General features: G+C 42.3%; 1 protein-coding gene across 4 annotated transcripts in view; it reads right to left on the bottom strand.

Annotated features, from left to right (window-relative positions):
* Ttc7b (tetratricopeptide repeat domain 7B) overlaps positions 1-14,488 on the bottom strand; it is a 211,873-nt gene that overhangs the window by 149,308 nt on the left and 48,077 nt on the right. For all 4 annotated transcript variants that reach the window (XM_070028563.1, XM_070028564.1, XM_070028565.1 and 1 more), the window contains one exon: positions 7,537-7,667. In XM_070028563.1, coding sequence (XP_069884664.1) covers positions 7,537-7,667 — 131 coding nt within the window. The remainder of the gene's footprint in view (positions 1-7,536; positions 7,668-14,488) is intronic.

Here is a 14,488-nt window from a genome sequence, read left to right as displayed (position 1 = left end):
CAAATTCCAACAGGATTGTTCTTGAACTCAACAAATTATGCTAAAGTTAATCTGGAAATATTCAGAAATGAACATAGGATATTCTGAAAACTAAAATAATAAGCAATCACTAGTCTTTCAGATGTTAAAACCCATTCTGAAGGAACACTTGGTAAACAGTGTCATATTAGTGGGATGTAAAATTAGTAGAAGAAAATAAGAGGGCCAGAGATTACTGCCGTATCTAAAGTTGTAGACTATTTGAAAGGAAAAAAATCATTTTGAAGAGGCATTGAAGTTATAAAAAAGATAATTTAGAGTCACACCAGCCAGCAGCTAGTGGCTCATGCCTGTAATCCTAACTACTTAGGAGGCTGAGATCTGAGGATCACAGTGTGAAGCCAGGCAGGAAAAGCCCATGAAATTCTTATTTCCAAATAACCATCCAAAAAGCCAGAAGTGGAGCTGTGGCTCAAGTGCTAGGAAATTAGCTTAGAGCAAAAAAAAAGCTTAGGGACAGCATCCAGGCCTAAGTTCAAGCCTAGCGTGGCACTAAATAAATAAAGTGTAATAAAAAGATAGCCAACTTTAACCATATATAGACTTAAAACCTATGAACAAATTAAAAATGGAAAGTTACTGAATATAGCACATGTGATAAAGGATTAACATATTTATGATAAGTTTATTTAAATTATAAAAAACTATTACTTACAAAAATTAGATATAAAGTATGAAACAAAAAGAATATATTAACATCAAACATATGTTCCCATATGACCCAGTGATTCAACCCCTAGAATATACCCTACAAAGGAAGCGGAGGTGTGGCTCAAGTGGGAAAGCACCAACCATTAGCAAAAGAAGCAAGAATATAAGGCCCTGAGTTCCAGCCCCAGTACTGACACACACACACACATAAAATAGGAGTCAAGATATACCCAAGGAAAATGAAAACTTGTCCAGGCAAGATCTAATATGTGGACGTTTATAGCAGCACTGCTCTAAAACTGAACTATTTTAAACTAAAAACTATTCCAAACCCAAATGTTTTCTCAAATGGTGAATGAATATATACAATAAAACATAATCATAGCTTATTATGTCCTTAAAAAAAGTACCCATGCATGATACAAGGGTGAACCTTGAAAACATTTTGCTGGGCCAAAGGAGCAAGTCATAATAACTTCCTGTATTGCATGGGAACATGCAAATCTGTAGAAGCAGAAAGAATATTAGTAGGCTGGAGAGACTGGATAGGGAACAACTGCTAACAGGTGCGAAGTTTCTTTATAGAGTGGTGAAAATGTCCTGGAATTAAATATTAGTGATGCTCATGAAACTCTGGGAATATATTAAAGCCATAGAGAGCCAGGCATAGTGATGCACACCTGTAATCCCAGTTGCACGAGAGGCAGAGGTTGGAAATCACAGTTTAGGCTAGTCTCAGGCAAAACCATGAAAACCTGCCTGAAAAATTAACTAAAACAAAAAGCATTTGGGCATAGCTCAAATGGTAGAGTGTCGGTTTAAGCAAACACAAGGTCTTAAGTTCACACTCTGGTAATGCCAAAACTAAACAAAACCCTAAACTTGCAAGGTGCTGTTTTCATCTAACAAATAACTTCTCCACAATTTGTCAAGATTACAAAGCAACACCTAGTCTCTTGCACTACCAAAGTTAGAAGTTATCAGTGTGATGTACAAGATGTCAAATTGGGCATAGTACACAGTAACAAAAAGGGTAAAAATACCCCTAATTCTGGGAATTTTCCTTAGAAAAACAATGTAAATCTGTTTTTTGTTTGTTTGTTTTGTTTCTGGACTGTCCTGAGGCTTGAACTCAGAGCCTGGGCACTGTCCCTAAGCTTCTTTTCACTAGCCACAGCTTTTTCTGTTTATATGGAACTGAGGAATTGAAACCAGGGCTTTATGCATGTTAGGCAAGCACTCTACCACTAAGCCACATTCCCAGCCCCAATCAGGCATTTTAAAACTAAAAATAATTAATACTATCACAGTTCCAGACGGGTTACCTACTTGAAATATACAGCCATGAAAGCAATGTGAGGTATGATATTACATGAAAAAAACAGACATTTAAATGCAACTAGACAAAAGACAAACAGAAATGTACAAAAAAAAAAAAAAAGAACCTAGACTTGGAAGAAATTATATAAAGTGAAGTAAGCCAGGTTCAAAGAAACATAGGTCCGGCTGGGAAGGTGGCTCAGTGGTAGAGCGCTTGCCTTGCATGCATGAGGCCCTGGGTTCCATTCTTCAGCACCACATAAGCAGGAAAAAAAAAAAAGCCGGAAGTGGTGCTGTGACTCAAATTGTAGAGCGCTAACTTTGAGCTGAAGAGCTGAGGGACAGTGCCCAGGCCCAGAGTTCAGGCCAACAACTGGACCCCCCCCCCAAAAAAAGAGGAAAAGAAACATAGGTCCCATGGTTTCCCTTATTTGCATTAACTATGTCTAGGACAAGCAGAAAAGGTCAAAAGCTATGTACATATGACCAGATAAGATGATGTTAAGTGAAATGAACCCCAAGATAGGGACACAAGTGGTTTTTTCTTTCTAGCTATTGTTTTTAATGCACTATGTGATTTTTTTGTTTCTTTGGTATGTTCCTCCCCCACAGTATAACCCCTGTTTTCACTGTATTTGATTCCAGTGCCCTGCATTTTGTATATACATTTTTATAATTTGGGGAGGGGAAGGGAAATAACAAAATTCTTAAATAAGGATACCGGATGTTGAAAATGGACTTTACAACTTCAGGGGGCAGGGAGGAGTTGGTGAGGTGGGAAGGGGAGGGATGGTAGGGGAAAAACAAAGAAGGAAGTAACAAGACTCGATAGGAAATTACCCTACTCATGTAACTGTAACCCCTCTGTACAGTATTTTTACAATAACACACATACACACACACACACACACACACACACACACACACACACACACACACACACACACACACACACACACACACACACACACACACACACACACAACAAAACAAAAAAGAACCTAAGTGACTGCTCTTTCCTGGCTTCCAGACTTTTCTATCTCAAGAGTTGTAGACTATCCACTTAATCAGATGACATGCTCAAAGTCTGTGGGGCAGGGCTAAAGACCCACAGGCTGGCAGGGCAGCTTCTGGACGTTTCTATAGGTATTACAGCAAGCTGGGACCCACTGCCTCCTCTGGAATGAGGAGGGGCAAGGCTCTTCTTTACTGTCTCCCAGTTAAGGCCGCCAGGCAGACACCTGGAGCTCCAAGCTCACACGCTGCTTTTCTCAGCAGCAGCACAGACTGCTGGGACACCTGGCCTGAAGTCAAGACACACAGTGAGCTTAATCTAATCCCACCCTGATGCATCCCATGGCCATGTCCACAGGTTCCCCTCGCGGGAGGACATCGTGAGCTCTGGAGTGACCCTGCAGCCCAGAAGATGCTCTCATGAGCAGAGGAACGTGGCTCAGGCCCTGCAGTGTTGGAAACCTGGCATTTTTCTTCAGTACCTTAGCAATAACACATTCAATAAAATGGAGTGGATATCTACAATTGAGCATTACCTCCTTTTCTAAAATAGGGTGTGAAGAAATAACGGGTCAGCAGAAGGTTAAGTTCCACCCTGGCACACCTGCTCAAGAATGCCACAAGCAGCTGGTGGCTGATGTGTGCAAAGGATAGGGACAGGATGGCTTCCCATGCCAAAAGCTGGGCTCATATGATGATATCCAAGGCTGAAGTCACCGCTATTCCTGTCCTGTGCTACCAGATGCTCTTGCAGGGCAGAATGCCAGAATTCACTGCTGGCACCACACCACCATCTGAAGATAAACTAATGAAGCCCATCCTAGGCCATGCTCCATCTAGTTGCTCTGGTTTGATATGATTGATTAAATTATTTTCTATACAAAAATGTTGTTATATTCTATTCCCCTTCAGAAAAACAAACTGTATCAGTCCTTAGTTGATGTCTCTGTAACCCCAGTAGGAGCAGGGCAGCATGAAACAAGTACTTAATGCACACAGCTTTCATTTATTCTCATTTTTGACATCTGGCACAGGGGTTAAGGATGACTAGCTAGCCAGGTGCCAGTAGCTCACACCAGTAATCCCAGCTACACAGGAGGATGAGATCTGAGGATCAAGGTTAAAAGCCAGCTTAGGCAGAAAAGTCTATGAAACTCTTATCTCTAACCAGAGAAAAAATATCTACAGGTAAAGGTGTGGCTCTAGTAGTAGAGCATCAACTGTGAGTACAAAAGCAAGGGAGATTACCCAGGCCCTGAGTTTAAGCTGTAGCATAGGTACGCACATATGTGTGCAAAAGCAAACACACACACACACACACACACACACACACACACACACACAGACTAGCTCCTGCCAGCCTCCATGGACTGCCTGCCACATTGACTGTCCGTGAGGGACCAGCCTGTGAGGTGAGATGAATCTGGGAGAACTACACCGAAGGAAAGCTGAGGTCACAGGGACAAGCAAGTGCACCAAGCTCAACAGCCAGTAGTGAATGGGAGCCCAGACCACAGCATGGACAACAGGCACAATGGTGTTGAGTTAGCTTTAGCCAAACCAAACACCTGGAAAGATGACTTCACCACAGACATGTTCCCTAGGAGTTCTCTTACATTCCCAATAAAACAGTATGCCTGTATATTCTAGATTATATTTCTGAATACCTGGAATTTTCAAAGGATAGGGAAGGTTCCTCAGCAAGTGACCCAAGGACATGTAGTGTGTGCTGACCATGCTCTGGGCAGTCCACGCATGGGCCTCATTGTCCTCATGCCTCCATACGGTGCTATTGTTGGTATTTTATAGATGAGCATTGGGAGCACAGAGAGGTTAAATGACTTTTCCACAGATCCACAGCTAAGAGATGACACAGCCAGCATTTCAAGAAGTCATTCACTTTGGTGCTGCCTATAGTAGCTTAAGCTAGTGGCCAAAAGGGCAAGTCAAGGTCAGCTTCCTTTCTAAGGGGTCACTTCCCTCTAGGAAAAAAAAACAATAAAACCACCTCCAATCTGACTGACACACCCAATGTGGGGAAACTCAGACTATGGCCAGGCCTTGCACGCATGCCTGGAGGGGTTCTAGATCTGAGAGCATACTCTACCTGTGGTGCAAGGCAGGCGTGACCCCGGCTTGCACTGCTTTCAGATTCTACTCTAACATTTCTGTTTGCAGCAATGCATCATTTTCACAATTCAAAATTCAGTCCATCAGGCTCAGATTTTAAAAATAAAAATAGCCAGACTGATGGCTCATGCCTGTAATCCTCACTATGAAGAGGCTGAGATCTGAGGATCACAGTTTAAAGCCAACCCCAGACAGAAAAGTCTGTGAGACTCATCTCCAGTTAAGCACCAAAAGGCTGGACATGGAGCCATCGCTCAAGTGGTAGAGTGCCAGCCTTGAGCAAAAAAGGTCAGGGGCAGTGGCTAGACCCTGAGTTCAAACCCCAGGATAGGCACAAAAAATAAACAAATATCTACCTTCCACACAGTAATCAAGCCTCAGTGACGCTGACACATACAAACAAACCCTGAACTTTCACCAAGCCCACTGGTCACTTAAGGCAACCCATTTTCTCCAGACTTTACATTGCTCAATACATAATTTCTTACATATCTATTACAATCAAAACACATGTTTGGTTCATCCAACCTGTCTCACTATTAATATTCCAGCTTGTTGAAATCAAGGAGGAACAAAGTTTTCCATAAAAGAAAACACAGATTGAAATATCAGGGCCAGACATAGGTAACTGTCACCTAAATAGGCTGAGGTTTAACCCTAGTCTAAGAAGCTTCTCCCCATGCTAAGTTGGCTAAGCCTAACTTCCTGTGTCTTTGGGCCCCAATTTTCTTATCAAAATCGAACTCCTATAATCACTACATCTCCAAAACAGAAAGAGGAGGAAGAAAAAAGAAGGAAGGAAGGAAGCTTTCTCTTGAATTTTATAACTGAATGAGTCTCCTTTATGGCCCCACTAAAGAAGCCCATAGTGAATGAGGTATATGAATGAACTTAACAGGAAGTATCTTCAGATGTCTGCCAGCTTCACGTCATGGAAGACAGAGGCTGTGATTCTATTTTCTCCCCGTCAGGAAGAGGCTCTGACATGACAGGGCCAGACAGCGGCTGGAGAGTAACTGCTTGTGGTCAACAAGAACATCTAGGCTAGGTGACACAGGCTGGCTCTAAGTAGGCAGACAGGAGAAGGAATGTGGATTTCAAAAACACCTGCGTGATCATTTCTCTTTTGATGAAATTCTGGATAAGAGGAGCAAAACTCCTTCCTCAGAGAACCTGGAATAACATTTTGGGACAACAGCCACATAGCTCCCTGAGTTCCCAGACATCATCAACCACGGCTTACAGCCATGGTCAGGACCAGGTGAGGTGCTGGTGCAGCTCCAACTTTGGTGATTCTCACTCTGCTCTCCCTCAAAGGCAATTCTGATCTACATCCTACCCCCCCCAACTCAGGACAAAATCACTTATTAAAAAGATTATTTCCAGACACTACATATTAAAAATAACAAAAGCCCACAAATGATAGGACCTCTCCATTCTAATCCTTAAGGAGAAGAAAGGCCAGAAAATTGATAGAACAAGCCTTCTGATCATTTTCAAAGACTTATAGGATTTATAATAATTTCAAACAATCCCACAGGGTACATTTCTGGCTCTGAGGGGGTTGAGATCAGAGTCTAGCCTTGGTTAGAACTCCAGGAAAATTCTGATATAGCAGACACAGCTGGGAGCTATTGTCATTAAAAATAAATGCCATTTCCCAAGAATCCAATATGTTCCCCCAACCTAGGCTAAGTGCCTTTATCATAGACATGACCTTACATAATCCTCCAAAGAACTTCAAGAAGCAGGAACTATTATTATGCTTTCTGTATAGACGGGAAAATCCAGGCTAAGGGGTGAAGAACTCAGTAAAAAGAAAAACTAAAAGACAAGGATCCCTCTTCGACAGACAAGGTGCCCAGGCCTCCCTGGCCTCACCCAGCTTCCTCTGCCTGAAGGTGTGAACGTAGGACTTCTTGTGCCTTTGTCCTCTGCTCAAGAGCCTTCTTGTCAGTGGGCTTCCCAATGAACTGCCGGAGATCATCTTTGTTGGCCTCAGAGAACACAGTGGAAGTCCCCAGCAGATCTCTGCCACCCTTCAAGGTAAAGCCCTCCCTCCCCAGAGGACCACGTGTTGGCACAGGGACCACACAGGGCAAAGGATTCATGTTGCTGAAGAGACCAGGAATTACTGGCCAGCTCCAGTGTGCTAAGGGTATGGACAAATACATCACATCTGCCGAGAGGCTCTTAAAACACTTTACATTCACTAAGCAATCTGCTTTGGCAGGTTCCTGTCCTGAGCATCCAGGAATGTAAGTAAGGCTTTGTCTGCCCAGAGGCAGACAAGTCAAGGACTTGTCTGAGGCTGACTACCAGGGTCCACAACCCAACTGGAAACAACACGACCAGGGGGAAGGAAGATGGGGCCTCACTCACCCTTTCTATCTCTTGGAGGTACAGGAGTGCAATGTCCCCAGCTTTCTCGTAACAGGTGATGACGTCCTGCTCCCGGTCCACATGGAGATTACTGGTAGAAGATGAAATAGGCAGCTTCTCTAAACAGAGTCCTAAAAACGCAAAAAGCAAGCCCATAAAAATTGGGTAGTGTTCATGGGACTAATATTTATTTTCTAGAGGATCATGAAATGGTTCTAGGACATAACAGCCATTAGAGAAGTGGTTTGTCAACCTGTCTTCTCTTTGTAAAGCAAAAATGGAACCTTCTAATGTAGTAAGAAAGAGAACACACACACACACACACACACACACACACACACACACACACACACACACACACACACACACACACACAGAATGCGGATTGATTTGACTGACATGCAAGTTGAAAGATACAGAGCTACTTCCACTCTGGCTATTAGAAACCAGGCTGTCACAGGCACTGGAACAGCATGGACATGGACACATGTTTCTTCTTCTTTGAAACGTTTTAGCGATTCCATTTTCCAAAGAAGCTGTACCTTTTTACATGAACACTCCATTTTCTCCACAGTCATCAATACTTGCTATTGTCTGACTTTCTATTTATAGCCATAGTAGAGCAGGGTCTTTGATTTGTATTTCCCTCATGACTAATGGCATTGATCATCTTTCATGTGCTTCTTTGTAATCTATACATCTTCCTTGATGAAGTGCCAGATAGAATCCTTCACCCACTTTTTTATATTTATTAACTTTTTTAATTATTATCTTTAAGTAGTTGTACAAAGAAGTTCCCATTCTACAAAATAGTATATGAATACAATGTGTCTGACAACATTGTTACCCATCGCTCATAACCCATTCACCCACTTTTATAAGAGAAAAAAGAGAGAGGAAGAGAGAAAGGAACAGAGGGAAGAAGGGAAGGAGGAAAGGAGGAAGAAGAGAGAAGGAAAGAAGATGGAAGGAAGGAAGGAAGGAAGGAAGGAAGGAAGGAAGGAAGGAAGGAAGGAAGGAAGGAAGGAAGGAAAGAAGAAAGGAAGGAAGGAAGGAGAACCACAGGACTCTATTGGGAGAAGACAACTGGAAACTTGAGCCTGTTTTCTCCTCAACTCTGATTTAGGAATCTTTTGCTTTCAATAATTTCAATCTATACCTTTTTGCTGTATTGAAGTGTAACCATGAGTAAAATAGCTTTTCTAAGGTGAATCAATAGCCTGAGGGTCACTGACCTCCAGTAAAATCTCTGAACATCAAGCTATCTAGGGGACTGTCCACATCCTATGGTCTTGAAGACCTTGCACACAGGTCAGAGAACACAGTCTGGACCCTTCTAATATAGTTGAAACTGGTTTCTGGTCTTGGTGAATGATATACTTTAAAAGAATGTACTTGAAGCAGGATGCCGGTGGCTCATGCCTGTAATCCTAGCTACTCAGGAGGCTGAGATCTGAGGATTGCCAGCCTGGGCAGGAAACTCCATGAGACTCTTATCTCCAATAAACCACCAGAAAAACCGGAAGTGGCGCTATAGCTCAAGTGGTAGAATGCTAGCCTTGAACTGAAGAGCTGAGGGACAGAGCTCAGGCTCAGAGTTCAAGCCCCACGACTGACAAAAAAAAAAAAAAAAGAACGTACTTGACATATAACTGTAACCCCTCTGTACATCATCTTTATAATAACAAAAAATTTAAAAAACAAGAATGCACCCTCTTCTGTTGTTGGGTGAAATGTCATATAAATACCTGTTTGGTCAAGTTATCTCACTGTGTAATTCCAGACTTTCAACATCCTTCTTGGTTATCTGTGCTACTTATTATATCATGTATTGAAACAGAGGTATTGAAGTCTCCAAATATAGTATAACTGTGTATTTGCCTGATCTCTTTGAAATTCTATCAAGCTTTGCTTGGTGTATTTTAAAACTGTCATTCAGTATACAGACTTTTGGAATTGTTACATCCTTTCAGAAAAGTGCATCCTTACTCTGAAATCTATTCTGCGTGCTATCAATATAACCAGTCCGGTTTGCATTTCATTTGCGTTAGCATTCATATCTTTAATCCCTGTACTTTTTTTGTATGAGTGTGCTGGTCTTGGGGCTTGAACTAAGGGCTTGAGTGTTGACGCTTTTTTTGCTCAAGGCTAGTGTTCTACCACTTGAGCTACAGCTCCATTTGTGGTTTTTGAGTAGTTTATTGGAGATAGTCTCACAGGCTTTCCTGCCCAGGCTGGCTTCAAACTATGATTCTCAGATCTCAGCCTCATAAGGAGCAAGGATTACAGGCATGGTTGGCTTAGGATTTAGCCTGCCACAATCTACTTGAAATATTATACATTTCACATAGTGTATATGACCTTTATGACTGCATGCTTCCATACATATTTCCGTACATATATGCTTCCATACATATTTTACTTTCACAAAGTCATAAGCCCTATCCTCTGTAATAATTATTTTTGTCTAAATGGTCAATTATCTTTTTAAAAAAATCTTAAATTATTGTGGAAACTCTTACATGATCACCAGTATAGTTATGCTACCTTTTGTTCTTTGCTCATTTGTGTTGACTCATATTTCCTTTTGGTATCCTTTTCCTTCTGCCAAAACTAGTTCATAGTTTTTGTGGTATAGTCTGCTACTGCTGGCTCTCACAACCATGACACGAGTGGAAAATGTTACAGAGACATTTTCGCTGAGTGTGGTGTTTGAGGTTGGCAGTTTGTTTTCCCCCTTCCTTACTCTAAAGGTGCCTTGCTGCATGCCCAGTGACAACGAGCTGACTATCATACAATGTTCATTTGTATTTATCTTGTGTGTGTACGGGTGTGTGTATGCGCGCGCGTGCGTGCACATGCAAGCACCAGTCCTGGGTCTGTAACTCAGGGCCTGAGTACTGTCCTTTAGTTGTTGTTGTTTTTTTTTTGTTGTTTTTTTGCTCAAGGCGAAAGCTCTACCACTTGGTCCACAGCTCCACTTCCAGCTTTTGGGCAGTTAACTGGAGATAAGAGTCTCACAGATTTTCCTGCCCGGGCTGGTTTTGAACCTTAATCTTCAGATCTCAGGCTCTTAAGTAGCAAGGATTACAGGCCTTGAGCCCTGGGTGCCTAGAGTTCTGGATGCTTTTAAGGTATTTTTTAAAATCAATGGTTGTGATCGATTTGTATTAGGAAAGTTTAGACTTCACTGAGCTTCCTAGAGGATTTATATAGTTGGGTGTTTTTTTGCTGTTGTAAAATTAAAGTGTACAGCCAGTTTCTCCAAAAGTGTCCATGCCAGCCCCTCCCTCTTTGGGGCTCTAAGCACACATATATCAGGCCACCTTAAGCTGTTACGTAGTTACGTTATGTTCTTCCCACTTTCTTAAAAACATTTTGCTGTTTCATTTTGAATTTTTAAATTTTATTTTCTTGAGAAGATGTTATACGGGGGGAGGGGGTTATAGTCACATGAGTAAGGTAATCAATAAGTACATTTCTTGTCAAACATTGTTACCCCTGCCTTTATTTTTCTCCTAGTATCCCTTCCCTCCCTCCCCCACCTCCCCCAGTCCTCCCCCCAACCCAGAAGTTGCAAAGCTCATTTCCAACATAGTATCTTGTGTCATTTTGAATTTCTATTGCTATGTTTCCAAACACACTAAGCTCTCCTTTTGCCCTGTCTATAATGTTTTATATATATATGTATATATATATACATATATATATGATATCCAATTATACATATATATTATATATACTATTTTTCATGTCCAAAATCTGACATGGGTTTCTTTTTATCTTAAATATGTTTCATTGATAAAGATATATTGTGTTTATAAACTGCTTTGTTAAATGGCAACCCCTAATATAAAGATAATTATTACTGTTATTATAATAAAGAAAACAGAGATAACTAATGTCCCCAGAGTTCTAAGTCTCAGTATTCATTCTCTTCCCATTAGAGCCAAAAGTGTTTAATCAGTTGCAAAGAAAATCACTAAGTCTCTCTCCAATATAAACTATGATATAACTCCTTTTCTTTGGAGGAAGATATGGGGTAAAACGAACAATTCAGCACTGAACACCACAGCTCCAGAGCAAGCCCTGGATTGAAGCTCCCTAAATGTGCTTTAAGTATTTAACTTACAAGGCACCAAGGGGGTAGAAAGAGGAAAAAAAAAAGTCATTCCTTAATGTGTCCTTGGCTTGTATGAGAAGTAACCAAGAAAGTGCAAGTTGGTGTCAGGGATTTGATAACAGGAAAATGAATGCTCCAGAGTATGTCAAAAGGTCAAGAAAAATCAGTTCCCTGACGTTGTACACCAAAGAAGACTGGACTCTGCACTCAGACAAGGCCCCTCGGTCAAACCAGTTCCACGCAATCTACCACCTGTATTTAACTGAGTTCTAAAATATGGAGAACAAGTTACCTAGGGCTGTGATCATGATCATACATGGTTGGTAAGAATATTCAAACCATCACAGCTTAATCCTCCACTAAGGAGAGAGGGTATTTTCTGTGGGTTTGGGTTCTTAATTAGGCAGGTGGGTGGGTAGACACTTAAGGTCTGTGCAAGCAAGAGAACGCCTGGTAATAATTCCTTTGATGGGCAGAGGAGCCTTTATGGCAACAGTGTAATTAAGCATTGCTCCTTTCTTTCTCCAATTTTGATGGCAATCATTCCAAGTGCCACTGGGCATGTATCAAAGAATGGCAAATCTGGACTTACCACCCTGAATTCAGGCCTCTGTAGCTGAATTTCAAAATACTTAATTCCATGTCAAGACTTTCTATAGGCCCATTGTGGAGATCTATGTCAAGAACGCCTCTAGTTGCTTTTTTTTATGTTCCAACAAAATATATGACCACAAAAAAAAGGTGAAAAATAGACTTGATAAATAGCTAGTGCAACACCAGTGCCTCATGAAGATCTGCATTTCCAAAACAAAACTGTACATAAAAAAGGTGGAAATTAGGTAGGTGGTAGTTCAATTTTTGTTACTATAATAAAATACCTAAGGCTGTGTACGCTACAAAGAAGTCTTTTAGTTGGAGATTCAATAGCACAGTCCATGATCTGCTAGGCTTTGACAGGAGGCTTCTGGCTACATCAGCATGTAGTGGATGGCATAATGGCATGAGTGTATGTGAGAAGGTAGGAAAGGAAGCAAGAGATATTCAGGAACTATGCTCACTGTATTTACAACAATCCACTCTCACAGGAACTGACTAGGGTCCCTCGAGAACTACATGAGACCCATCTAAGGGCAGAGCCCCCGTGATCTAATCACTTTCCACTAGGCCCCACCTCTTGAAGGCTCTGTCATCTAACTCCCCTATATTGGGGAGAGGGGGCCTTTTAGTCCATGAACCTTTGAGGGATGGGGAAGGCATGTTCAAGCTACATCTCATGGCTCTTCTGTGTATATTGGCCTTTGTGGCCACATTTAGTGGGCACCCCCCTCTTCCCAAACTTGTGGAAAAAAGGAACAGAGGTTCAGAGAAGCTGAGCGACTTGCCCAAGCTTACACAGGAGTCAGAAACACCAGGAAGAAATATATGTGCTGGGGCCAACAGATGCTGCCCTGGGCCGTAGTCTAGGAGAGGCACAGGGCCGTGCCGAGCGTTGAAAACAGAGGAGACTCTGGGGATGGAGGTCAGTGTGGGAGAGATGTCCTCCATGAAAAGCTCCAGTGTGCCCTGTCTGAACTGTCCCATGTAGGTTGGCTTTACAGAACACGACACCATCAGCTAGACTCTGCTCCATGTCTCCCTGGGCACTGAGGTCTCAATGCCTCTGACAGCGAGGCTCCACTTTTCTCTCCCATGTCCGGTAGCTTCTCCAGCTTCTCCCCCAGAAAGCCCCATCATCACCGACAGGTGAGTTTCCAATTCTTTCAGGTCTAAATTGAAGATTCCTCAGCTAGAAGCCTTGTCTGAGTATAGAACAGTTGCAGCATCATCATCATCATCATCATCATCATCATCATCATCATCATCATCCTCATCATCATCATCATCATCATCATCATCATCATCATCCTCATCATCATCATCATCATCATTCCTTCAGTAATGCCCCCTCAGCACCCAGCACCGTCAGCAAAGCCCCCCTCCACAACCTAGCTCTGTACCTGGAACTGGACAAGCCCTGTTTCTAATCCCACAGCCACCTTGCAAGGAAGGTGCTGACAGAACCTTCTAGATAAGACTGAACTTGGGGCTCCAAAGCTGCCAAGTGATAAAAACAGGTGCTGACCCTTGACTATGGACTAAGAAGCCACACGCACCATTCCCTTTCTCTCGGATCTGCTAACAGCAGCATATTCCAAGTCTGATAACAGCAACAGTCATAAAAATGAGCTCCGATTGTCAAGACACAGAAATCAAAGTCCAGGGCTGCAGAGCGCTGATTTTCTATCGATCAGCACCACCCAGGGCATTCCCCCACCTTCCCTCACCTCCCAGAGCCGCCTCAGGAAAAGTTGTCCTAAGGCACTACCCTGAGCTATGGGACTCTGAAAGACTGGCAGCTTAAACAAATACTTTGCTTTTCTAAAATCTCATTGAAATAAACAGGATAGTAATTTTTGTTTAATCTTTAAGTAGTTGTACAAAGGAGTTGCCATTCAACAAAGGCGTTTATGACTACAGTGTGTGTTGATGGATGTCACTCCTTTTAACATTGTCCCCATCCCTCCTAACTCCCCCCTTCCCTCCGTTTTCTTACTATTGTAGGATATGCTTTGAATTTTATGACTGTACTTTCTCCCTGTTCCTCTCTTTTCTCCTCTACCCCCCTCCCTTGGGCCCTACCCCCACTTTTTTGGTGTTTTGGGGGTTTTTTGGCCAGTCTTGGGGCTTGAGCTCTAGGACTGGTTGCTGTCCCTGAGTTCTTCAGCTCAAGGCTAGCACTCTACCACTTGAGCCACAGAGCCACTTCTGGCCTTTTCTGTGTATGTGGTG

Source organism: Dipodomys merriami, unplaced genomic scaffold, assembly GCF_024711535.1.
Source record: "Dipodomys merriami isolate MVZ:Mamm:240054 unplaced genomic scaffold, mDipMer1.0.p SCAF_198, whole genome shotgun sequence".
NCBI lineage: Eukaryota > Metazoa > Chordata > Mammalia > Rodentia > Heteromyidae > Dipodomys > Dipodomys merriami.
This window is presented reverse-complemented; position numbering and strand designations above follow the sequence as displayed.